This window comes from Accipiter gentilis, chromosome 3 (assembly GCF_929443795.1).
Source record: "Accipiter gentilis chromosome 3, bAccGen1.1, whole genome shotgun sequence".
Lineage (NCBI taxonomy): Eukaryota > Metazoa > Chordata > Aves > Accipitriformes > Accipitridae > Astur > Astur gentilis.
Genome location: NC_064882.1, coordinates 7,014,835 through 7,039,628, shown reverse-complemented (window position 1 = coordinate 7,039,628; position 24,794 = coordinate 7,014,835). Strand labels below are relative to the sequence as shown.

At 38.4% G+C, this 24,794-nt stretch overlaps 1 protein-coding gene across 6 annotated transcripts; it reads left to right on the top strand.

The window, feature by feature from the left end:
• Positions 1 to 910: 910 nt before the first annotated feature.
• TMEM144 (transmembrane protein 144) lies at positions 911 to 23,521 on the top strand. Of its 6 annotated transcripts, none has more exons than XM_049833940.1 (13): positions 911 to 1,031; positions 3,717 to 3,793; positions 4,971 to 5,167; positions 6,371 to 6,493; positions 6,890 to 6,989; positions 7,422 to 7,502; positions 9,424 to 9,505; positions 10,627 to 10,700; positions 11,622 to 11,740; positions 13,063 to 13,182; positions 13,668 to 13,765; positions 15,763 to 15,816; positions 16,949 to 20,163. In XM_049833940.1, the coding sequence occupies exons 3-13, from the start codon at positions 5,029 to 5,031 to the stop codon at positions 17,030 to 17,032; spliced, it is 1,074 nt and encodes a 357-aa protein (XP_049689897.1). In that variant the 5' UTR covers positions 911 to 1,031; positions 3,717 to 3,793; positions 4,971 to 5,028; the 3' UTR covers positions 17,033 to 20,163. The 6 variants fall into 6 exon arrangements, with proteins under 6 accessions (XP_049689897.1, XP_049689878.1, XP_049689886.1 ...); XM_049833921.1 differs by having other exon boundaries at positions 989 to 1,088; XM_049833929.1 differs by lacking the exon at positions 911 to 1,031 and adding an exon at positions 1,722 to 2,184.
• The last annotated feature ends 1,273 nt before the right edge of the window (positions 23,522 to 24,794 follow it).

Sequence of the window (24,794 nt, the reverse complement as noted above, 5' to 3'; positions counted from 1 at the left end):
TAGTTTCAGGCTAGGCTCCTTATTGTGAGTGTTCTTGCTTTCCATGTGAAGGCAGTTCAATGTAAATGATTCATATTTTTCTTGACATTTTCTTTTTTTTTCCTGAATAAAATAATGTAACATGTAGATGTGCACTGCCTTTAGAATAAAAAGCACTTCTTTTTGTCCAGGCTACATTTCTGATTTATCATATGGGATGATGTTCCTCTTGGATGCACTACAGCTAAACTGTTTCCATAGAGACGTTCTGCAGTTCATCTCTCTAAACGTCACACGGACTGACATTTATGTTAAAATGATCGATAAATGATGCACTTCTAGCTTTACCAAGTCCACGGGACTGAGAAATTATTCTCCAAAGAAAAAGCGTATGTCCTTATTGTGGATAATGCAGATTTGATTTGCAAAATATGAAGCATTACTTTAGAAGGCCTGTGCTGTGTTCGTAAGGGGATCGATTTGGGCTGCCATCTGGAAACTGTATTCCAAGAGGACAGAGAGAAATGTTTGCTTCGTGACTAAACACGCTGACTAACAGTCTGCGCTCTAACTGGTCTGGGTCAAATCCTTACAGGGAAATCTGCAGAAATCTCTCCTCCACACCATGCAAAAAACTTTTTTTTCCTACTCGGTTTTGGCTGTCGAACAACGCGGGGGCTTCCCAGAGAAGAAGGTGGTCAGTTTTGTGCTTAGGGGAAAAAAAACCAAAAAAAACCAAAAACCAAAACCCACCGTGTGCCGGCTGCCCTGACCTGGCGGGGAGCTTCCCGGCCAGCCGCCGCTGCACGGCCCGGGAACGTTCCTGCCCTCCCTGGAGCAGGAGAGGAGGCGCAAGGAGGTCACCCGCTCCCCTCCGGTAGCAGTCCCGCCTTCGCACCGCGCCTGAGGGGTTCCCGGGCACACGCTGCCAAAACCGGGGAGCCAAAAATCACGCTGCCCTTTCTTCCACGGGTGGCGCGCTAACAGCGGCGGGCCGCGAAGGACACCGGTGCCCTGCCGCCACAAGCACGAACTGTCTCATCAGCTGCCGCGTAAGACCGGGCAGGGGCGAAGGCGCTTTTACCGCGCCGGGAGCGCCTACGTTTGAGGTTTCGCTGAGCGTTTCTCCCCCGCCAGACCGGCAGCCGGCGCCCCGACGCGCCTCGCCCTCCGCCTGCGGGCCTCCTGCCCGCTCCCGGCCGGGGAGGAGGCGGGCCGAGGCGCGGCGCAGCGCAGCGCCCGGCCGGAGCGGCGGGGGGGGGGAGGCCTGTGCCTGTGCCCGAGCCTCGAGCGCGGCGGCAGGGCGGCGGGGGCTGAGGCGGAGGGGCGCGGGCAGCGGTTGGCGCGGCGAGGCCCGAGGCCGCACGGAGGGCCCAGGCGAGGGATCAGCCGGTGCGGGCCCATCGCCGGCCGCCCTTCCGCCCCGCCGCCGGCGGCAGCGGAGCGCCGTAAAACGCGCGGCGGCTGTCAGCCGGGGGGTAGGGAGCTGGGGAAAGGAAGGAGGGTGTCCGGCACGGCGGCGGTGGTGGCGGCGGGCGGTTGAGTTTCCTGCCGGGGTGCGTTGCGGAGCGGCTGGCCTGCCCAGCCGCTGACGCGTCCTGCCGCGGCGGCCTCGGCCCAGAGCTGGGCCTGCCCCGCCTGCGGGGCGAGTCCCGCCTGCAGCGTGGGCCCGGCCTGCGGAAGGCCGGGCGGGTGGGCCTCGGTGGAATCCGCCTGTGCCGAGGGCTCAGCCGCGCGGTTTTCCTCCTTGTTGCGTGATGCCGCTTGCTGAAAACCGTGCCGGACGAACGTCTCCCAAAAGCGTTCGTCTTAGGGAAGCAAAGAGACGTTTCTTGAGCAGCTAGTTGGGGGTCGCGGTGTCCCGAGACTCTAAAATAAGGACGAAAGTATTCACCCTTAATGGCAGAGAGGTGACAGGAGAAACATGCAAATACACAGTCAATGTGACGTGCAGCCTCTAAAAATACCCGTTCAGTGAGCTCAGACAGTTTCTCTTGGATCTTGGCAAGAGCTTGGATCTAGCTCGAGGTGAAAGCTCCCAAGGACAGGCTTCTTGATTTCATTGCCTGTCTGCAGAGCCCGTAGCAATGTGTTGCTGTTGCATTAAGTGAGCGTTGTAATCTGTTGTGTCTCTGTGTGAAGGAAGAAAACGGTGGCATATTTCAGAGGAAACAGTGAAAATACAGAGCACAACCTTCCAGTGAGGTAAACCAGTGAAGTTAGTAGGAAAAGGGCAATGAGTGCGGACAAAATTACATTATATTTCCTCTACAGCTTGGGAACCCTGAAATGCCCTTCAGTAAGGACTACTTAGTGAAAAAAACCCTTCAATAACAGCAACAATTCCAGTTGTCTCTGCTTGAGTTTCAGATACAACCACTGTGTTCTAATATCTTAGCAGCTTCAGCAAGTGCTTCTGGATTGGCGTTTGGTAGCTATAAATCTGGCAAGAACATAGGACTGTAGAGAAGAGGCTTTTAGTGAACTCTTTGAAGCTTTGTGACGTGCAAAGTATATGCAAGCATTTGCAAAAAAGTATAGTCAACTTAATGCTGTGTGCCAGTTCATTATTTGCTCTTGATGTTGGATCATGCAATTGTAGAAAAATTTAGCTTGGAAGGGACCTCTAGAGGTCATCTAGTTCAACTCCCTGCTTAAAGCGGTGCTATCATTGAAGTCACAGGCATCTATAGGATCTCTCCAGGCCTTGTCTGGTTGAGCTTTCTCTTGAAGGTTTTGAAATGGAATTGAAAGTTAGGTCTGAAATTAAGCCAAATTTGAAGCTAAGTGCCCCAGACTTTGGAAAGTTACAGAGTTTTAAGCAGTCTGAATGACGCATACTCTTCCTTGATTAATTGGAATTTGTGTTTCCATTTTTGGTGTCATGATTCTCGTTCTCCAATTATGCAACAGCCTTCAATGTGCACAATATAGAGATTTTAGTGGAAGATAAAAAGCAAGCAGAAAAGTATATTGCCCCGCAGCACACAGATTTTCACTTAGAACATAGAAAACTGAAATATTTTTAAAGTAACATTTCTCTGTACATTAACAAAATCAAAAAGGCTGATAAACCAGTTTAGATTTGAAAGGTTTGTAATATTTTACCTGTGTAATGACTTAGTTATTTAAAGGCTAAAGTACTGAGCCCTGCATTCATAGAGGTGCAGTGTAGTTAGCTTTATTTCTATGTTTTTAACAGCATGAAGTTCTTCCTGTGCAAAACCCAGCTCTTGCGTTGTACTTGCCCACTAAATGAATTAAACTTATTCACTTAGTGAATCAAGGTTGATGGAATGAAGGTAGCTGATGTTACCCTTTATCTATCTTAATCCATTCTTGTGGTGTCACAGTGTTTCTTAGCCTCTGAAGTCACTCTTTGAAGAAATCCCAGCATTATTATTTGCACTGCTCAGTGTCTATGGGTCCCAGGTAAAACATACGTTACAGAAGAGTCTTAAATATGGTGAAAACTTCTTGGACAATCTTATCCTCTAAGTAGGCAAGAAAGATGAAGAGTGAAGGAGAAAAAGATAGTAAGATAAATGGAAATACCTGTGCTGTTGTACCTTCATGATGTGTCTTCTAAGTGTCATCTGTGTTTTTCTTAAGTACTCAAGTTAAAAATATACTGACATCTTTCCAGGGGAAAAAAATACAGAAACTAAATGGTTATATTAGTTGTGGGATTGAACTTTTCACCTGCTAATGCAAATAATTAATTTCACCCAACACAGATGACTTTGCTGAAGCTCTAGATAAAAGCACAACCTCAGCAGATGCAGTTGTCAGTGTCCTAAGGACTCCAGAGAAGGTAAGACTGGAGGGTAAAATAAGATGAAAGAATGTGCAGCAGCTCAGCTCTTCCTTTTGTGCAGAGAATGTAGTCACAGGACCCCTTACAAGACTTGGCAAAACTTCCACCATCCTATTTCAGCTTTTTTCCTCCAGGCAGCAGCTAGTGCACCTACACTGGAGAATGTCAAACTGTATTAGGATGTCATTTGATTCAGTATGAATAGCATTACTTTGACAACAGGATTGCGTATGTATTTCTATAAATATGCCCCTTTATACTCACAGCCTGTTGAGTATCCTGTTGCTGTTTGAAGTTAAAATTTCCAAACACTGTTCTTATATGTAGTCTTTTAAGTGTGGTGTTAAGATTATGTATGCAAAGATCACGTTATTACAGTTGTCCTCCTAGCCACCTTTTCTGTCAAAGTCGTAATCCGTATCAAAAATATATATGTGGCATTTCTGTTGAGTGTAACCTTAAGATGAATCTCCCACTTAAAAAAAAAGGGGAGGGGGGAGGTATTGTGGGATTAAAAAATTCTTTGCCTTTCTTATTATAGTTATGTGGAATGAACAAAGAAACTTTAGAGGCAGGTTCTGCCTTTGTTTCCCACAGAAAAAATGAACCTTTATTCATGTTTTGTATCAGCTAGAGCAATCCCTATGGTTACCTTAGGATCCTATATTGATCCAACTGTGGCATCTATAGGATCTCTGCACCTGTTCCTGACTTCTAGGCAGCAGGGCTGCAAATTGCTGTAGCTTCTTCTGCCAGTTAAGATTTTGTCTAGCCCATGCTTTTTCAGACACCCCAGTGTGACTCCCCAGCTTTGGTTACAGGAATAAGGAATATTCTGATAGAGCATCTCCCTAAAGCATCAGGGCTTCCCATAGGCCTCACAGATTCACGTCCTCATAACCTTTGTGTGCTTCTCTACATTCACGTTGTATGTTTTCAGACATGCTTTTCTCTGAAGCTGATTATGAAACACACAATAGTGCTTTTTTGGTGCATCTGTTCTTAAGTTACTTCACTAGCACTTTACAACAGCTTTTCATGGGATTCTACAGTATACTTCGCAGTTCTTTCCAGCTTTTGAGATTGATTAGTAGGGTCCTTCAAGTTTCAGATTTCTGAACTAGGTTGGTATTATGTAATACTCCACATGTTTAATTCCACTTTCTGATTTCAGAATCTGTCAGGACCCACAGCAAAACAGCTCCACAAAAAGAGGCACCTTTAGAACAAAGATGAACATTGGGAACGCTTACAGTGCCTTTAACAACAGCAATGGAACAGATCTAGCTATTGGCTTTACCTCCTCCACAGTAGCTGTCCTTTTATTTGGGACAAACTTTGTGCCTGTTAAGAAGTTTGATACTGGTGATGGTAAACTTATTTATATTCTTTTGTTGGTTTTGTTTTTTTTGCTAATAGGAATAATATTTTACCAGCAAATATGAGAGTTTCTATAGCTAGAGTTATAAATATCATCACAGCCTTAATCCATAGAGCATGTTTTAATTTTCTTTGCTATTGTTAGGGTATAAAGCAATAGTGTATGGGTTCAGGATGTGGCAAATCTTTAGAAGAGTGTTTTTCTGTAGTGTTGTGCACTTTAACAGTGGTGATGTGCATTTCATGAGCATTTAACAATGGAAAGTAAAATGTCCTTTCTTCTACCCTTGTGGGGATTCTCAAATACATACACTGTTATTTATACTGTAAAAGTTGTTGGACTTCGGAGTATTGCTTTTCAATTGTGGACCTAACATAAAAACAATCAAAAATTGAAATTTTAATACTTTTATCTGATGGCTCAGTGAGAGGAAACAATAGTGTCTCTTTCTTACTTGGAATTTTATCACTTTACTGTACTAGGTTGATGGTGTATTTGCACATTTATATGAAGCATAGTCAGTTAGTTACCAGATCCCTACATGAATAAATCTGCCATTATGTTACTGCAATAATAGTATCTGCATTACAGGCTGGATATAACCTCTCTCTCTTCTTTGTGCCAAATATGGTCCTAACAAGACAAGGCTGGTCTTTAAAGTGAAAAGTCTTAGCTCAGCTGGCATAAAGTTACCTGGTCTGCCTAGTTGACCCTTAGAGAATCTACAAAGGTAGAAGAAATGTGTCCAAAGGTTTTATTATCCTCAGTGTCCTGGATTAGTGGAAAAGCCTGAGCCGTGAGCTTTGAAGAGTTTTGTCCTGTGCAGTCATCTGTGTTAGCTGCTAGTAGGGTGGTGGGAGAAATTTCTGGTAACTGAATATCCTCTTGTCAGAAGTATGTCAAAATTTTCATGTGTTTGAGAATTGGGGCTTGTGTAAACTTTGTCCAGCAAAGTGTCTTTTGTAGCTGCGTATAAAGAATGCATGGTAAGGAAAAGGTTTGACAGAATTATAACACCCCACCCTAAAATAGATCTTTTGAATATATTGTGACATGGTTCCTGCAAATTCATGAAGGAGGCGGCCACCTTTCAACTTTTTCTGTACTATTTTATCTAAAACGTAGTATGTTTAGAGATTCACACATGCAGTATTCTACAAATTCTCTATTGTGTGCATTTGATTTTTCCATAGGCATGTTCTTCCAGTGGATTCTCTGTGCCTCCATATGGATAGTTTCTTTGGTGGTCAATTTAATCCAGAATTGCCCCCGGTTTTGGCCTCTGGCTATGGTTGGGGGTTTCCTGTGGGCTACAGGTAAGGATACAGAGATTCTATTTCTTGAAGCACAAAATAATCTTAACTCTTCATAAAAAGACAGTGATAAAAACTTTTCCATATTGAAGGTAGTAGTTATTTGGTAGTTTTTTAGCTTTTTAAAGCCTTGGTATTAATGGAGCTGTGCCCGTATAGCAAATACTGTTTTATTATGCTTGTTTTATAAGCAGCGAATTTATACCAAAAATAACTTTTAAAATGGTATTGAGGAAAAGTCCATGTTTAATGTATTTATTTTAAAAACCTCTATTTCCTACCAGCTTGTAGTTGCCTAAATTTTTTTGCCTTCTGAACAGTCACAGAATCTAAAGCAAAAAGCATACAAGATCACAGTCTAGTTTTTAACTGATTTTAGTTTTATTTTTTGTATTTCAGGCAATGTTACAGTTGTCCCTATTATTAAAACTATTGGCTTAGCTCTTGGTCTTTTGATATGGGCTTCTTTTAATTTGCTGACAGGTTGGGCAAGTTCAAGGTGAGTATGTTTAACTCTTAAGTCATGCATAATTAATGTTGCTAATTCTTCATTAACTCCAGTGGAAAAAACTTATCACCAATAAAGAGGATTTATCATATATATAAGATCTTTTTCCCTCTTAGTGGAAAGTACTCAGGTTAATTATTTTAGCTTTTTGTGTTTCCTCCATCTCAACAGGAAGGAGAGCGCCCAGTGATGCTCATTAACATAATTGAGTGAATAAATAATGTATTTGTCAATGTAAATTAAATTAGTTTAAAGATTATTTTTGTAAAGTAGACATAGCTTTTTGCAAGCCAACCAAAGCACTGATCCAGTATTGCAGATACACGCTTAGACAGAATTATTTACATGAGTAAAGATTTCCAAGACTGGGTTATAATTTTTATGTAGTTAGTGCCACTAAGTGAAACTGGTTAAATGTTCCAGATTTGGTTGGTTTGGAATTGACCCAGAAGAGGTGTCAAGACCAATCTTAAATTATATTGGAGCTGGACTTTCACTATTAAGGTAAAAATTTATTCTTATAATAAATTTCTGTAATGTAAAATATGTATTTAATAACCACAGGGACATTTTAACTAGAGGGCAAATGTATTGAACTATTTTTTGCAAATTGATTTACTGTAGAATTCATGAGCTATCCATACCTAGCTGGTCAATATTGTATGTCAGAATAGAAACATACGTGATATCCAGTACAGTGGTGAAATGGTTATTCATAAAAACAGAAATATATTTTTATGCTGGTACAAATGTTCAAGGCAAAGCAGCGATGCACTGGTTGTCTCCCTAGCTAGGTTATTCAAATGGTTCACTTTCCCCAAATTGTGTGAGAGAGGGGAAACTGACTAGAAGAATCTTGGTGAGAACACCTCTGAGAGATTTCTGATCTGACTTCACTCAGTCAGGGGTAAAAATCCTTCCTCTTAACTAGAATATGCCACAGGACCCCTTTCCAGATCCTTCGGCGTCCATGAAAAGCCAGAGGCTTTGCATTCTTTCTTGTCCTTAATAGCTCCCTGTCTTGTAACTTTTAAGCCACACTTAAAACAACTCCCAAACAGTGTCTTCCTTTGGGATCTTCAGAAGGATTTCTACTCTTATTTTTTGTTTATTATTTTTTTGCATGCACATTTTGGTCCAAACACAGAGGAAAGTTATGTAGCAGTGTTCTTGCCTTCTAGCTGGGTGGCCAGGAAGGTCTTTCTAGGAACGTAACGGTGGCCCTAAATCCCAGGGGCAGTAAGTAGGCTTGCCATAAGCATGCCAAGCAGCAGATGCATGTGATGCCTTTAGGAAAAGAAGGGTCTTAAGAACATGGAGATGATGGAGCCATTCTTGATTGCTAGGAGAGAGCTGCTGCCTTAGATTAATGAATTTTGCTTCCACTCTTCCTCTTTCCTAAGAGTCCGTGGCTTTTTACCTATTACTGTTACACATAGCATGTGATTTTGTGAGGTACTGGCAAAATAGTAGCATTCATTCAGCTCACCATCTGCTTCCTGCCTGTGTCTGACATATCATGGAGAAGTGATCAACAGGGAGAAAGATCGTGACCAAACGTCGTTTTTCTGGCAAGCTGCACAAACCCTGTGTATGTTGCTCTGTAGAGCTCAGAAACATGTATTTAATTTTAGCCTCCTGTGTGGAACTTGGATATGCTTGTCTAGTCCTTCTGGAGGAAGCTGACATCTTTTTATGTCTACCCTTATTCCTTCAGTAGGAGATGAATCATTCTTCGGATGGAGACATTCTGTTTACAGTTATGAGAAGGAATTCCTAAATCATTAAAATATCTTTCATAAAAATAAAAACCAGATCCTGCCAGTTCTGATTACACATATTTACCTGATTTCCTGGAGCTGAGCGTACAAGTAGTAATGTTACCCTTTCTTCTTTTTATTGGCTTAGTACACTGGAGCATCAATGAGCAGTATCCCTTCTCCTTCCACATAAGCGTGAGGCCCTGTAGGAGCAGTATTCCTTCACTCACATATGATAGAAGACTGAAAACTAACTTTTTTCCTTGAGCACAGAGCCAATTCTATACAGGTTTAAGCTGTTCCATATGGAATTTTCATGCAGATGTTCCATTGTATGTGTGGTTTAGTACAAAAGGGCACTGTTTACTAAATCGACTGTTAAGATGTGGTTGTAACTACACGTTGTAAGAAGGAGACATTTCAATCCCATTACATAGAAGAGACATCTATAAAGTGATACAAAGACTAATTTATTTACTTAGTTTCACTTAAGTTGTTTAAGACTGTTAAAAGGAATTGCATTTTTAAAATACATTGAAGTGACTCTAGGCAATAATGAAAAATAAAGTAATGTGCTTCCAAATGTAACTTTTGCCTCTGGACACTAAATGTTATGTCCTTATGAGCTGATGTGGTATTTATTGGTGTATTTTTTCTCTTCTGAGTGCTGTCATATTTCTTTTTATAAAAACTGAAGTCCAGAGTTCTTCAGCTTCATTAGAAAGCACGCCTTTACTGAGAGAAAGAGTAAGTACTCTACAGTTGTTATTTTACAGCAGTGAAAGTACATATCCGTTTAAAAACAAAAAATTTGCTTAACGTTAACCAGATTTGCTAGGATTTATGTTAGACTACATAAAACTACACAAATATGCATTGATTCTATTTAACTTGTGGATCTTGTATATGTAGTCAAACGTGAGCAACAAAGAAAGTTTTCCCAAGTGTTCATTCTCTATTGTCAGCTTTAAATGGCTTAGAAGTCCTTTTTCATTATGACAGAGATGATATAAAAACCAGAGTGTATTACTTAACTATCTGAGAAGAGGAAGCAATTTTAATGAAAACTTAACTATAAAACCAGGAGGGTGCTTAGATGAAAGGCAGCGGTGTATAATTCTGTCAAGAGTTGCTGATTCTCAGCATCAGCTGTGGCACAGGTTGGGAGGCCACGGAAAGGTGTCAGACTGCCTGTCACTCCTTCTGGGAGCCCAAAGTGCAACAAAAGCTGGAGAACAATAGGCTCCTACTACCACTGTACTTTACTCTTGTGGGTCAGTGCTCAGTTGCTACCTGAACAGAGAGCGCCTCAGAGTTTTCTAGCTGTGCTCAATGCTTGCTGGAGGTTCCAGTCTACCAGACCAAATCACAGAAGGCAATCTGATAGCAGGGTTAGAATAAAGGGACGTTGCAATTTTTTCATGCTGCAGACAGGGGTGTTAATTTCCCTGTTGCAAATAGTCCTGATATTCTGATAGTAACACCAGCGCTATCAACAAAAGACAAAACCACATCATAAAATCTATAGATTAAATTATTCATAAAATTTAAGGAAGGATGGGTTCTGAAAGTCAGTCTACCTGCATGCAGATTAAAAAAAATGCTAGTGCTATATTATGTAGTAAACCCAAAGTCTATATCCAAACTTATACTTGTAAGCTTTGAGGTAGGTAGATCCAATAATTAGTTTGTTATATTTAAAAAAAAAAAATTTTCTATAGAGTATTTTTGTAAATTCCTTTTGTTTCTCCTATTTTCATTTTATTTTCTTGGAGCAAAACTGTTCTGTTTAATACAGTATTTGAGATTTTTTTAAAAAAAAAATCAAACTAAACTAAACTTTCCTGAAAACTCTTGTGTGTTTGCAGTCTATTAATGTTTCTGAAGATACCTCTGATGACTCGTGGGTGAAGAGACTTTCTCCAGCAAAAAAGAGACTCATGTAAGTTATTAACAGTTCTTTCACTGGTGCAGGCCAAGTAGCCAGACAAAGTAGTTGAACACAGCTTAAGAGCAGAATTTGTGTCCTGTGGTTTTTCTAGTGCAGTCATGCACTAATAAATATCAGTTTTTAAAGCACTAGTATAATGTGCCAATCTATATCTGAATAGCTACACAACTAATTAGATTATTTCCTTTGTGCTGTTGAGTGTTCTGTACCTTACCAATTAAGTATTAGTTTCTACTACAAAAGAACAACATTTGGCAAAGTAAATAGTAACTAAGTAATTACAGAGCTGGTTTTTATCATGTGGTTGATCAGCACTCCAGTATAGAAGGAGCCTATGCTAATAACGTGCTTCCAGGTGTGGTTTCTAAGTGAATACATCTACAGAAGGCATGGCAGTATGGTAAGGAGACACCAAAAATGCTCCAAGGTGGAAGCAGCAGCTAGCAAGGGGCCAGTGTGGGGAGTGGAGACGGCCAAGAACACAACTGTCTGGAGGCAGAGAAGGGGGCTAAAGAGGCAATGAACCTGGGAACAGTTAGAAAGAATATATAGACTGCAACAGTGAAGCTGAGGGTGGGACCATTTAATTATATTTTTGTTTGTTTTCTCCTAGCTCTGCTTTTAGGAAATCCTAGTTTGTTGATTTACCTTGTCATTAATCTAGACTGCAGGCTCTTGGGGCAAGAATTGTCTGTTACTTGTCCACAAACTATAGGAAAACTAAGTTACTGTATTGAACAATTTCTACACTAGAAAATAAAAATATGCTAAAATGTATTATTTTTATAGTGTTGCTAGCACTTGTCATATGATACACAGTCTTTAACTGCAATACTGGACTTGTCTTAAGTGTATTGTCTACTTCCTTAATTAATGCTAGGCTATTTTCTCTGATTTTTGCTCTTTTTAAAGAGGATGTAGCCTGGCTGTAGTAGCTGGAATACTCTACGGTTCCAGTTTTATACCAGTACTTTACATCAAGGACCATGGAAGAAGAAATAAAACTAAGTACACAGGAGCAAGTCAATTTGGTAAAGGCTAATAGATCGCTTCTACTTAGTTTCATCAGTATATTGTGTTCTGCTTTTGTAAGAGTGAAATTCTTGATATGCCTGAAAATATACCACGACAACTTACTAGTTCTGCACTATGTTATATGTTGTTCTAATCATAGTACTAGGATTTGCTTTTTCTCAGAGATGAATTACACCATTAAAAGAACAGTAAGAAGCAGCCCAGAGGATACCATACTTAACTCATAGCTATGTTTTAGAAGGCATTAAATACTAGCACTCTCAAAATACAAAGTTCATATGCCTGGAACATGAGGTAAACAAGGGCACAAGCTGTACCGATTGCCAAATTACTACACCAGTAAAGGAAGAGAAGGAGGTTGATCATAACCAATGAGCAGAAAGGATATATAACAACATAAATAGTTAAAACCTTGTATTTTTTTAAATGGAAGCCTTTTAACATAAGCCTAATCGCCAATTTCAAACAACATTTCCCCAGAAACATTTTCCTTAAGATTTAGTGTATAGTCTATCAAGTAATACTAGCAGCAGCTTTAAGAGCAACATATTGCTGAGATTGTGCAATGTTGCCATTAAGAAATTGTTTGTTATGTAACATACAATTTCTCTTGAATACTGCAACTTATTTTTTCCCCAGCTAGACAAAACAGATGTTATCATTACCATAGCTGCCTTTCCTGTTGAAAATTTACAACTCCAAGGAGAGAGAGATCACCCTGCTACGTGCTTCTGCTTTATCATGTTGGAAATACTTTTAGCACATATGAAGTCCATAAAGGGTTTATTATTGTTAATGATTATAGTGATCAAAATTGTGATGCATTCTTTAAGATAAAAAAGGACAAAACTGTGCCTTGTTTAGCTTACACAGTACGTGCAGTTGCCTTGCCCTTAAAGGTGCAAAAAAGAAACAAGGCTATATACAGGAATACAAATGGAGATGGTAAGGAGAGGATTTAATTATGTTAAATATCCACCCCAGTTTTGTAGCCTCCCCTGAAGATTTTCTTAAGGTTTTAATAAATTAATTCAGTAGTTTGACTAATAGAGTTCCGAAAATAACGACTAACAGAAATGCATAAAAGCCTGTAATAAATGCTAGGGTCAACACAGCAGTTAATTAATGTTTAATATATATGTGATTGACCAAATCCATCCACAGTCAGACTGGCAGCTGTGTTCGTCACAATCACAATTGAATTTGAGTTGTTAGCCAGTAGCACCTTACGTGTTTTTGTCTGTGTGAATGCTATCAGTGAAATAAATTTAGTTAAAATTAATAACTGATGTTTAATATTTTTAAATTTCTCTTTCAGATTTAGATTATGTTTTTGCACACTTCAGTGGAATATTTCTTACAAGTACCATCTACTTCTTGATCTACTGTGCAGTCAGGAAAAATAAACCTAATGTTTATCCCCAAGCCATATTACCAGGTATGACTGTTTTAAATTAGCAATTAATGTCAGTTACTTCTTCTGACCATTTTGCAGTGATTAGTTCAAACTATGTGTTGGAATTGTAATTTGCTTTTCAAGTATCTTCATTTGACTTTTTGTCTCTATTGAAAGATCACTCCTATTAGGTTAATTAATTAAGGTTAGGAAACAATGATAAATTTTGTTCTTACCTGAAACTAGAACAAAATGACATTGCATGCAGTGGATTTTCCAAAACTGACTCTGCCAGAGTGGAGAGCACATTGCCCAGAATATTATGAACTTTAATTTGCTACTTCAGTTGGAGTAGCTGATTTTTTCCCTTGAGCTTTGGGTTAGATTATCAGAGCCAGCTTGTTAAAGTAGTTGACATACTAAAATACATACATACAGTTTCTGTATTGTGCTATAAATATAAATGTTCCACAAATTGCTGTCTATACCTTGCTGAGCATGTTTTTGATTGGAATTTATTTTTCTAGGATTTGTTTCTGGTGTGCTTTGGGCAATAGCCAATTGCTGCTGGTTCATAGCCAATCACTATCTCAGTGCAGTGGTCAGCTTTCCAATAATTACTGCAGTAAGTATATAAAAAAAATATTTGTGACTGTAACTAAAAGTGAAGGGGTTTTTTTCCCTCCCATTTGTAGAATTAAATTGAAATTATGATGTGTTTAGAGCATTTTAATCAAGCACATACACTGCCTCTTCTGCTTGTCTTTGCTAGCCTTTGTTTTTTTAGGAACATGCGTGACTCTGACAAGCACCATCTTGGTCAATGCCAAGCATAAAAAACCAGAAGAATTGAAAGTGTGAGTCTTTAGGTTATATAAAAGCCAAAGCTCTGTAATCAGAACTATACCAATATTAAATAGTAAACTGAAGTGAAGAAGAAATGTTTTATGCTTTCATCTCAGCAAGTACATTTTGTTCTGGATGTTTTAATTTGTGATTTTTATCCTCTAGCAGTCATTTTGCTTAATTAAAGTCAGGTATTTTTTTTCTCTTTACAGCTCTTGAACAAACAGAACAAATTATGTATTGCTGAAAATAATGTTCTTATGCAAATGAGGGAAAAATAGGTTCACCCATTTTGTCTGGTTTATTCCTTTTATGATACTGTACCTTTAAAGCACTGTTAATTTCCAGAAGCTGCATAAATTCCATCATTAGGTAAAAATAAACTTTGCCTTTACTCCTTTGCCAGTCTAGTAGATGGTGAGGCAAAAATGGGTAACTTCTAGCAAGTGAGAGTTCATAAATATCAAAAATAAAGTTTTGCTGAACAGCTGTATTTTGGAAGCAAACTAATGAAACAACCTTAATAGGGATTAAGCTTTGCCTCAAGATGCAGTAAATCAGAATAAACTCCACAGTATGTAATGAAAAAAAAAGATTTGGGATCATTCTAATTAGAAATTGAAGGATTAATGGAAAGCAGCTTTAGTAACTTAGTTATCAGTGTGCCTAAAGGGCAGGGATATAAAATCACGAAATGAAAAATTTAAGAACAGCACTGATGAGAAACTGGCTATCTGGACCACAGGTTCAGAACTGCTGCTTTGCTTCATCCTAGAGAGAATTTCAGACAGCTATTCATCACATCCCTTTAACAATTTGTTTCATTTTTAAAATGCATTCCTCTCACAGCATACATTATCTAGGAAGTGAAATAACACCTTAGCTATTATTCAAATAATAGTTGGCAATTTCACTAGGAAACAGCACCCACAAATACATTCAGCATGAGGCACTGTTTCCTGCTGGCCTTAGTCTGTGTCCTGTCAGCAGTGCTGAAGATGGAGAGAGGAAGATCCAAACATATGTCAAGTGTTTCTGAGAGCAGCTCTAATGGGAAGCATTAACAGAGCCAGTTTTTGCTTCATATTCAGATAATATTTTCTCATCAGTCATGAAAATTCAGATCGTTGCTCCCACAGGGGAAAAACTGTATTACCAGAAGTGCCTGGAAATTATCGTTGTGTATCACCGTTTGCTGTTAGCTAGGAAATCTGTACAACAACATCACAGATAATCAGTAGTTTTCTTGACCTGTCTTTCTGGCTGGCTTTGTGCTTTATCCAGGTGTCTGCTATACAGGAAATACATTTATGTTCCAGTCTTTCGATACCATACTGAGTGATAAAATCAAACTTTGTCCAACTAGTTAGTCATGCTAATAAAGGAAATGTTAGGAATATCCATGGTAGCTGCCAATAAACCTGAATAGTCCTCTGAAGTGTGGTAACATTGTGGACTGTAGTTTGGACTAAGGTGAGGCATATTATTTAGAGCCTAGTACAGGAAAGTACAACAGCCAGTGCAGATTCCACAGTGTAATTTAGAAAGAAATTGTGCCTTCTCTGAAAAAGCCTCTTGCCTCTTTAGCCTTTCTTGAAGATTTTATTGTGTCTTACTTTGTAAAGTTTTCAGTGATGTTTATGCTTTTGCCGTTAGTGCTGTAATTATACAGAATGGAAAGGCCTAAATTTGTTATCCAGACAAAATTCAACCACCCTGAGAAGGCGGTACACTTTAAAGAAATGCTGTAATGTACAAATGAATCTTATTCTTTAGGGTCCTGGCCTTGTTGCTGCAATGTGGGGAGTCCTTGTATTTAAAGAAATCAAGGTAATCTTACTAGGTCTCTTACCTAGGCTCTCTTGCTTGTCTCTAGCTCTAGGAACAGTACGACTTGGTATACAGCTGTATCTCTTAGATTTCTCCTCATGAGTATTGCATTATGAAGCTGAAAGTCATACCATACAATACCACGTTTTCCAAGAAAGATGAAGAACTGTGAACAATTTTTACAGAAATGAAGATTTGAATTCCATAACTGTATGAGCAGCAGTGGGAGTAAATGAAGACTGTAGCAGGGCCAGGAGGCAGGATGCCAAGCACAGCCTGAAAACAGTCTTTATTTGAGCCAGTTTTTCAGTGGGGGCAGGGGAATGAGCAGTTTTCCTAATAATTACATAGCCAAGTAGATGAAGCTTCTAGGGTCAGGTTCACCAGAGGACCAAAAAATGAGATGGAGGTTAGTTGGCCATGCTCATTACGGTATAATGTAGAGATCCTAAACTGACATGGCAGTGATTGCCTACAACAGGCTAATTTACTCTACAGGATGTTAACATACATGGCAGAAATTATTTTTCTAGTGGAATTCAAAGCATTGAATGCTAGCAGTGTAATCCTCAGGTTCCCTTAGGTAATCTGTCCAGGATCCATAAGTACCTAATTAGCCGTTAGAGATTATCTTACTCAGTATTTTTGGTGACTGTGTAAAACATGTTAGCATCCTTGAATTGGGAACTGGAAGTGCTCTCTCTCCTGCACTGCAGATTAATGTTGCACCACATTAGAAGACCCTCATGTTCATTATCCAAATCTTTGACTCACCAAATCTTTCATTCTTTTCATACATTTTAGAATAGTCTCTGCATAAGTGCTTACTGCTTAAAAATAACCTGAAAATAGACAAAGGCCTTTAAAAATACTTCTAAAAATTGCTGAATTAATTTGTGAATATTTTACTAAGTGTATGACATCATAGATTACGTCTATTAAACTGTTACGAGCAGCAAATGTTACAAACATTATATGAAATAAAATAGTATAAAATTTACCATTTCATGTAGCAGATTTATTAATTTTGTCATAAAATGAAACCCTAGTTCTTTATTTTACTTTTTTTTGTGAAGTGGTATCTATTATGACAACATGATATTTTTCTTTTTCTCTCCCTTTGCCTATCCAGGGACTGAAAAACTACATGTTACTCTCAGTAGCATTTTGCATCATTTTGGCTGGATCACTCTCCACAGCTTTTTCTAAAGTTTGAAAGGATCTTCTGAACCAGTAGATGGTGCTACTGTTTAATACAATCAGAAAGACAATATTGGTGTATCGCAATACATAATAATTTTCAAAATGTATGTCTAGCATTTACCATAACTTGCTTCAGGCAAGTGGAAAAAAAAAACCAAAAACCACACACCCAAAAAGACAATGCTTTGCTAAATGTTTCCATTTGGCATGAAAGAAAATCTGGAAATGTTTTGTTTCTGCATTTCTTGGAATAGTAAGAATATCAAAGGATTTTATTAAATAAAGCTAAATGATTTATACTTACTAATTTTTTTTTTCCTGGTTCAGGTACTAAACTTCATGTCATCATAAATTACAGTTCACTGTTGTGATGGTTGATAAAGGGATTTTAATTCTTAGTCTGTAATACTTCATGTATTTGCAAGCTGATTTGTTTTATTATAACATTCTGTCTTGAATATAAAATACATCTTGGAATATTCTTTATGGAACTGATACACATGAAGATGTGAAGCATTTTTTTGTTTAGAAGCATTATTCTTTAAAGTCATCAGTTTACATAAAAACATTATCTTCCAATTACTTCAGAATCTTGACGGAAATATAGAAAAAAAAAGTGCTGTAAAATAAATTTCTTGTGTTTGCTGCTAAACTGTGCAAGAACATGATGTAGAAATCAGGACCAGGATACAAATAGTTGGGGAACTTTGGGGTTTTTTTATTTAGGTTGTAAATAAACATTACATTTCTGCGTTGTAATAGGAGCTAAGTATGTGGTTCAAAGTTTGTTTCCAATAACTTTGGGCATTTTCTGAATTCTTACTGTTCTTTTCTATGTAGCATATTCAAATCTTAAAAATTATGCATGGTAATGTTTGTTACATTGAAGCATCATTGTTCTACCCAAAGCAAGGTCCTCTATATGTAAATCACTTCTGACAGTTGTTGTCTAATTTGTTTCTTTAAAAAAATAAATAAAAGTAGGTTTCACAACATTTTTAGGCAAACTAGCCAGCTTCTAACTACCTGTCCTGCTAAAAAGCCCTAATATCCAGAGGAAATTCCCTATGAGGAAAGTTACGTCCACTGTTCCATGACCACCACTAAATGGAGAATTGTTCTTCTTGCTCATCACAGCTAGCCTTTATATATGCAAAGCATGTTGTCTGAACCTCACTAATATTTTCTTCAGTATATTGGGCAACCCCAGTTCCTGCAGTCTTCCTTTGTAATGTGCTCATAATTTTTCTTGGTCTTTCCTGAACTCTCACTCAGTAGACTAGATCTGCCTAGAAAAACTAGGCATGACAGTCAGACTACAGTCTTTAAAAAACCAAGAGCAGCAGCAGTAAGATTTTTTTTTTTCATCCAATTTGCAAGCTTTTTTTGTGATTACACTTCATAGTATGACACTTTTTGCCATCACGGCTTGATATCGAGAATGTGTTCAGATTGCAATCATAATTTCTCCTTTACCCTCTCCACCCTTCTTTGTCTACTATTTATCAGATTTGATCTCAGAACTGTTACTTAGCCTGCTTTTTCCCATCCCATATTGTTTATTCCTACCCAGGTGTCAGAACTTGGTGTCTGACAGGTTTTTTCCCCCTTAAGGCATTTCTCTATTTTTGCTCTGTATGTTAACCATGTCCTCCAACAAGTTGGCAGCATTTTCCAGCCAGATGTCATCTGCAAATTTAATAAACATACTCTAATTATTGTAAATAATTATGAAAATGCTGCATGATACTGGCCTTTACTTACTTTTTGGAATCTAATGTAATACTTTCTTTCACTCTGACAGGGAACAATCGATTACTCTTTTTGAGTACAATTTCCCTCTGTCTTACAGTGGTTTTATTTAGACTGCATTCTTCCAGGTTTTATGTTATATCTGATGCAGCTGTTCAAGTCAAGACACATGATATGTACCACCCTAATACCTGATATTGGAAAGATAACTGACTAGTCAGTCTGACAGGTCAGACACAATTTCTTCTTGACAGATCACTGATTGTTACTTACCTAGCCATTATTTTGTTGACTCAGATAAGGAAGAGTAATTTGTTCACATTTTTGAAATAACTTGAATTAAACTGGACATTTATAATTTCCCTGGATCTGTTTCCCTTCTTCTTAAAGATCACAAGAACTTCTATATTCCTGGAATATACCCCATGCCAGAAAATTGCTGATAAACAAAGACTTGGCAAAACCAAAACCAAAATATGGGTCCTCTTCTTCACAGATATGTCAGTTCTTTTCCAGTCAGTGATATTCCTATGTCACTGTTTGCAGTTGTGTTAACACTGACTGTCATATGTTTAAGACTGACGGAACAAGGTTGCAGTGTACTTTAGTTTATAATGCCACTGCTGAATAGTGGGAGATTCTCTCTTATTCCCACACAGTCACTGACAAAATTACTAGTCTTGTAGCTCACTATTTTGCTAAAAGAATTACAGTGCAGTACAATATTTATAAGGATGGTGTGATTACAGCTCCAGTCCACTTTGATGTACCAATGCAATTAATTGCTCAGGAAGGATCATCTGTTTAGTTTACTACTACCTGTAGGCCACCTTCCACATTTGCTTAAAGTCTGCAAGTGCAGTCTACACTATTCAGTGAGCTATAATCTTCACTAGTTTATGTTAAGTGAATTACTAATGCCTCAGTCTGGAAAAATGGTTGGAAAATGTTCAACCAGAACTCTCAGGGAGGAGAACCATGTCTGCATGGGCTTGGACAGTGAACTAGCCTGTTCACACTACTGCTTCCAGGGCAGAACTAGCTTTTAAAGAGTGCGTAAGACCCATATTGCACAACAGGTCTCTCAGGCCCCAGAAATCCCTAGAGCACCTTCAAGGCAGAGCAGGAGCAAGCAGAAACAAGGGTCAGAGAATCGAGATAGAAGACCGCATGGCGTGACTGAAAACTGAGCTAAGCATCAGAAAACCAAAGATGCCTTTTCTAGCAGAGCAAAGCTCTGGGAGGAAAAACGAACTGGGGAGCAGGTGAAGCTATGGGAAGATGTTAACAAGGTTAGGTGTATCGCAGAGCAGAAACGGAGTGTGGTATTTCCTAGTTCTCTTCCACAGCTAGGCAAGCCACAGTACCAGAGTACTGAGGGGCTGTCATGCAACTGCTTGGTCATACTCTGCTTGGTAATCTGCATCCCCAGCTGTGCGAGGAATCAGCAAGCAGGATTGCTCAAGCCCAGTCACTGTGGGACTTGGTTTATCCCTGTCCTTGGCCAGCTGTTTCCCATCCTGCACTATAGTGAAGCGCCATAGGCCTTGTCTACTACTGCAGTACCCTGAAGCTCTGTTTTGTTTGGTGCCGTGAGTATGCTGAGTGAATGCATCTTGGGTTTTTCAGATTTTTAGCCCATAACTTGTAGTGACAGGGCAAGCTGCCTGCTAGTGCTGTAGTGGAAATGTTATGACAGGTTAACAAGTAGTAGAAAAATTTGTCCTGGCAGTGCCTGCTTTTACTTGCCTCAGTTCAGATTCTGTTTTGCTCGCTGCGTTTGTTATTTGTTGTGGTTTAAGATAAATCTGAAAATGGGTAATGAAACTGAATCTGCTACATCCATCCCTTATTAGAGGACTGGCTCTGTCTCATGCTGGTTGTGCAAAAAAATGAAGCTGCCCTATAGCTTGGCAGTTGAGATGGTTTTAGGTCTGAACTGTTACCATATGCTTCTTTTTGCTTTAACCAAAGAGTCTTTTCTAATGTCTTAAGCTTCTACTGTCTCTCTTGAGGGATGCTTTTAAGTTCATGTCTGGTATGGGCCCAGCATCCATCTGGATATGATTACAGGGAACAGTTGAATCTTCCAGGGCAGGAGCACCTCTACATTTCTTGGTTCTGTACAAGGTCATTGGCTTTCTGAAACAAACCAACAAACTGACTCCCGACCATAGCAATTGCCCTGTAGATATATGTAGTTTGATGGAGTTCTCAAGTCTATATTGTAAAGCTATCAGATGTGCAAGCTTAACTGCTGACTGCTAGAGCGTTAATTAAAATTCTTGTTTGTGAAGGCTCAAGTATGACCTTTATTAAATTCTTTCTTAGCAGCTATCGTATTGGATTTGTCTTGCCAACAGCCAAAAAAAACCACCCCACCTCTTGCAGCTCTTTTTTGTGAAAAATCCCTTGTGGTAATTCATCAGGGTTTATGGTTTAAATATGTATTTATTCCAACATATTTTCTTATGATGTTCATTTGGAATATATTGGGTAAATATTCCACTTATTTCAGAGATTTTCTTGTTCTTGAAGTTTCAAGTTTCAAGTAACACTGGTACTTCTGTTATATTAAAATGCTGGATTAACAGATATCTGTTTATAGAGCTATTTATACAAAACAGTCTAGCAGCAACTGAGTTTAATAAGAGAAAATTCTGCAGCTGATATAAATTATCATGGCCCTGTTTATACCAGCATGTTTTTATATTAGTGTAAGAACTGACCCAGAATATTTCTAATATTTTCTTTTTTTTTTTTTTTTTTTTTTTTTTTGCAGGGGGGGGAATGTTAATTTTTTTTGTATATATTTAACTGAAGGCAAAACAAAAGTAGGACCAAGGTGGAAGAATCACATTTCTTGGATAAAATTATACTCTCAAATATTGGTTTGTACCTGTTTAATAACTTCTAAGAATATATTTGAGCTTGCTTTAAGACTTTTTCCCTGGTAATACTTAGAGGCAAACTAGTCTTCAAAATATAAGTAGACTGGGAGTTTCCAAGTAAGATTTTTGTGCAGTGTTGGGAAACAGGTAACTCAGTGTCACCTTTTTTTAGATTTCCCTTACCTCCTTTCCCTATGTTTATTATCGATTAATTTTCTGAGACTCACTGCCTTTCTTCCAGTTTTTTTATTCTTTTGTATCCTTATTAAAAATGATTGTTATCTGGCAAAATAATTTAAATACATTAATTCCTATGTCTTCAAATATAAACAGTGAAAATAGCATTTTTTTATCCTTATATTCATTTTTATATTTTATCTGTATCATAATTTTCTTTTTCAACCAATATTCAAGGTTGATTAAATGCGAGCTCAACAGTCTGACCTGATCCTTGAGCTTTCTTGCATCATGCGTGAAAATAAATGACAGCCAAGCTGATGCATGCTAGCAATTAGTGTCAGTTTTTTTAAATTTTGACCTTGCTTTCAAATAGAAGACTGAAATTTAATGCTGTGTTCCGTAATTACTGAATAACTAATGGATTCCACTTTCCTTTAGCTATATATAATGCTGATAGATAGTGACTACGGAGCATTGTATTTTAGGTGATACAGCTGAAGTGATGGTTCTTATATTTTTCATGCTTATCACAAAACATCTTTTAAAAATCTAAAATATATCTTCTCTTTAAAGTAAACACTGAACAGTTCTTGTGCCTCGTATTGCACCAAAAGGCCTGTTTGAGAGTCTAAGCCGAGAGAGGAAATAAGACTCAAAGGAAGTGGGACCTGCATTTGTCTTGCTAGTATCAGTGATTCAGGCAGTCTGACACCACTGTGCATTTTCAGGTTGTGTAAGCAACTCCTGATGTTCTTATGTTTTGGTATTTATATAGGAACCAATATATTAGTAATTAAATAAATTACACTTAGAGATACATTAGTTATTTCCCATGTCCTAGCGTTTTTCATGCAGTGGATCTTCTAAAAAATTTCCTGTAGGATCAGGAGACAAACCACACGGTTCTGAGGGCCAAAGCAGGGAAGGGGTGGGACTGGAGAGGGTCTTCACCTTGCTAGTTAGTGAAATGGGAGAACTGGCGGTAATGTTTATGTGCTCTTTGGTTTGCTGCAGTGAGGGAAATAACTGTCCCACTGCTCTGAGCTACTTTCACTGAGCCCATAGGCAAGATTCAAAGGACATTGTTTATTCTTACCATTCATGGACCAAAGAAAAAATTATAGCCTCTAACTGATGAGTCATTTTTCCTTTTTATTGTTTGCAGATGGAGGCTGGGAAGAGGAGCACTTGTTCAGGAGTTGCAGAATGATAGCTGCTCCCCAACTGTATTTACACATCTGAGTTTAGATTCTAGCTGAGGAAGAGCCCAAGGAATGCAGAGGTCACAGGCTTTTCACAGAACCAGCTTAGGAGAAGGGCTGATCTGGTACTTAACTGGATAGTAATATTTCACATCAAGCGATGCCTTGACTCTGCAGTTCATTTTCCAATTGATTTTCTGCACAGTTGAAAGGTTGGAACTTGTATAAAACCATATCATGGCTTGTGTTCCTTGAAGAATACTGTGCTCATCATTTCAAAGGAAATAGTTTAGACTGTTGGCTTGTTGTGAGTCTTCCAGATGTACTTGGTGAGAGCATGCATAACCTCATCTTCAACTTCTGCTTTAGATGTTTGTGTCTAGCATTTTTAAGTGAAGTAGTTGAAATTTAGTTCATAATTCCATACAAAAGCTACTATTTCTAGCCAACTAAAGCTGTATGTGATTAAAGAATGTGCTCATTTGAATATTTTTAGAGCTTGGCAGCATTTCATGTTGTATGATGTTTGTAATATGAAAAACAAGATATTTTTAAAAAATAAATTAAGCACTTGCAACTTGTGACTCTTAACAACATACATTGTATTTCCTTGGCTTTAGAGAGGCTAGTCACCACAAAACTTTCTTTTGCACTCTTCTAACTTAGCAGACATTGAAGTAAAATGCTTGCCTTTTTTTCTTCTCCACTGATTACACTTACTATAGGTTAGTGCCTGATAGATTCTTTTTCTTAACTTAGTGAGCAACAATCCGTTCAATGAAACAATAGTGGGTTTCACAAAAAGGAGGATAAGCTGAACTATGTACATGTATTCGTGCATGTACAATCTTATGTTTTTGGCGATATCAAGCCATGCTTTTCTTTAGCAGATCACATCTTTTGTTTTAAATTACTTTTATTTGGCAATTGCCAATCTTGCCACATCCCCTGCATCCCCTTTCTTTAAGGAAAATAGTGGTACCAACAAGATAGACTGATCCAATTAATAGACTTCTGCCACTGAATCTGGATTTCACTCGTGCTTCTCATTATGTGGGTCACATTGATTTAAGATGCTGCCACTACCCTACTGTTTGCTACTATCAGATACCTCACAGTGAAACCAGTGGATAGGATTGTGAGGTTTTTTGTGTACTTACGGGCAAAAAATCGGCTACATTAACTTTCTTCACTGTGAAAAGGTCACCTGAGGAAATTCTGGGAGCGCTGAATGGCACCTCAGCCTAGTACTTTAAGAAGAGTATGTCCTTGCTACTTTTTATCTGATTATTGTGACAGAACTGTTTCCTAAAACTGTTTTTTCTTTTTGTTTTCCTTTGGTGAGAAGATTTAGCTTGAATTTTTACCTGAAGATAAACACTTTGCAAACATCTGTAAATTTACTATGCCCTGCTAGGCTTGCAAATTTATTTGCTGCTTGTCCTATTTAGCATAATTTCCTTGCCTTCACAGATAACATCTTGAGTTTACTAGAAATTCAAAATCTTGGCTGCTGTAAACACAGTTGTGCATACGATTTGTTCTTTATCGGCTATGCATTATATGTTGTGTATTAATATTGTCTGCTGTTTGTGGTTGGAGCTGTAAAAAGATGTGATTTATAAAGTTTGGAGGTTTCTTTCAGTTTTAAGTCTTCATAAAATGTCAGTCTGATAACTGGAGCTGAAAACGCACACAAAAAAATCTGTTCACTGGGCCTCCGTGAAACATGTGCTGACCAGGATTTGGA

What these genes read in the sequence shown, in the direction of transcription:
- TMEM144 (XM_049833940.1), top strand. Translation starts at nt 5,029, where the DNA reads ATGAACATTGGGAACGCTTACAGTGCCTTTAACAACAGCAATGGAACA. An exon ending in CGCCTTTACTGAGAGAAAGA is followed by an intron (nt 9,506 to 10,626) that starts GTAAGTACTCTA and finishes GTGTGTTTGCAG; the next exon opens with TCTATTAATGTTTCTGAAGA. An exon ending in CACAGGAGCAAGTCAATTTG is followed by an intron (nt 11,741 to 13,062) that starts GTAAAGGCTAAT and finishes TTTCTCTTTCAG; the next exon opens with ATTTAGATTATGTTTTTGCA.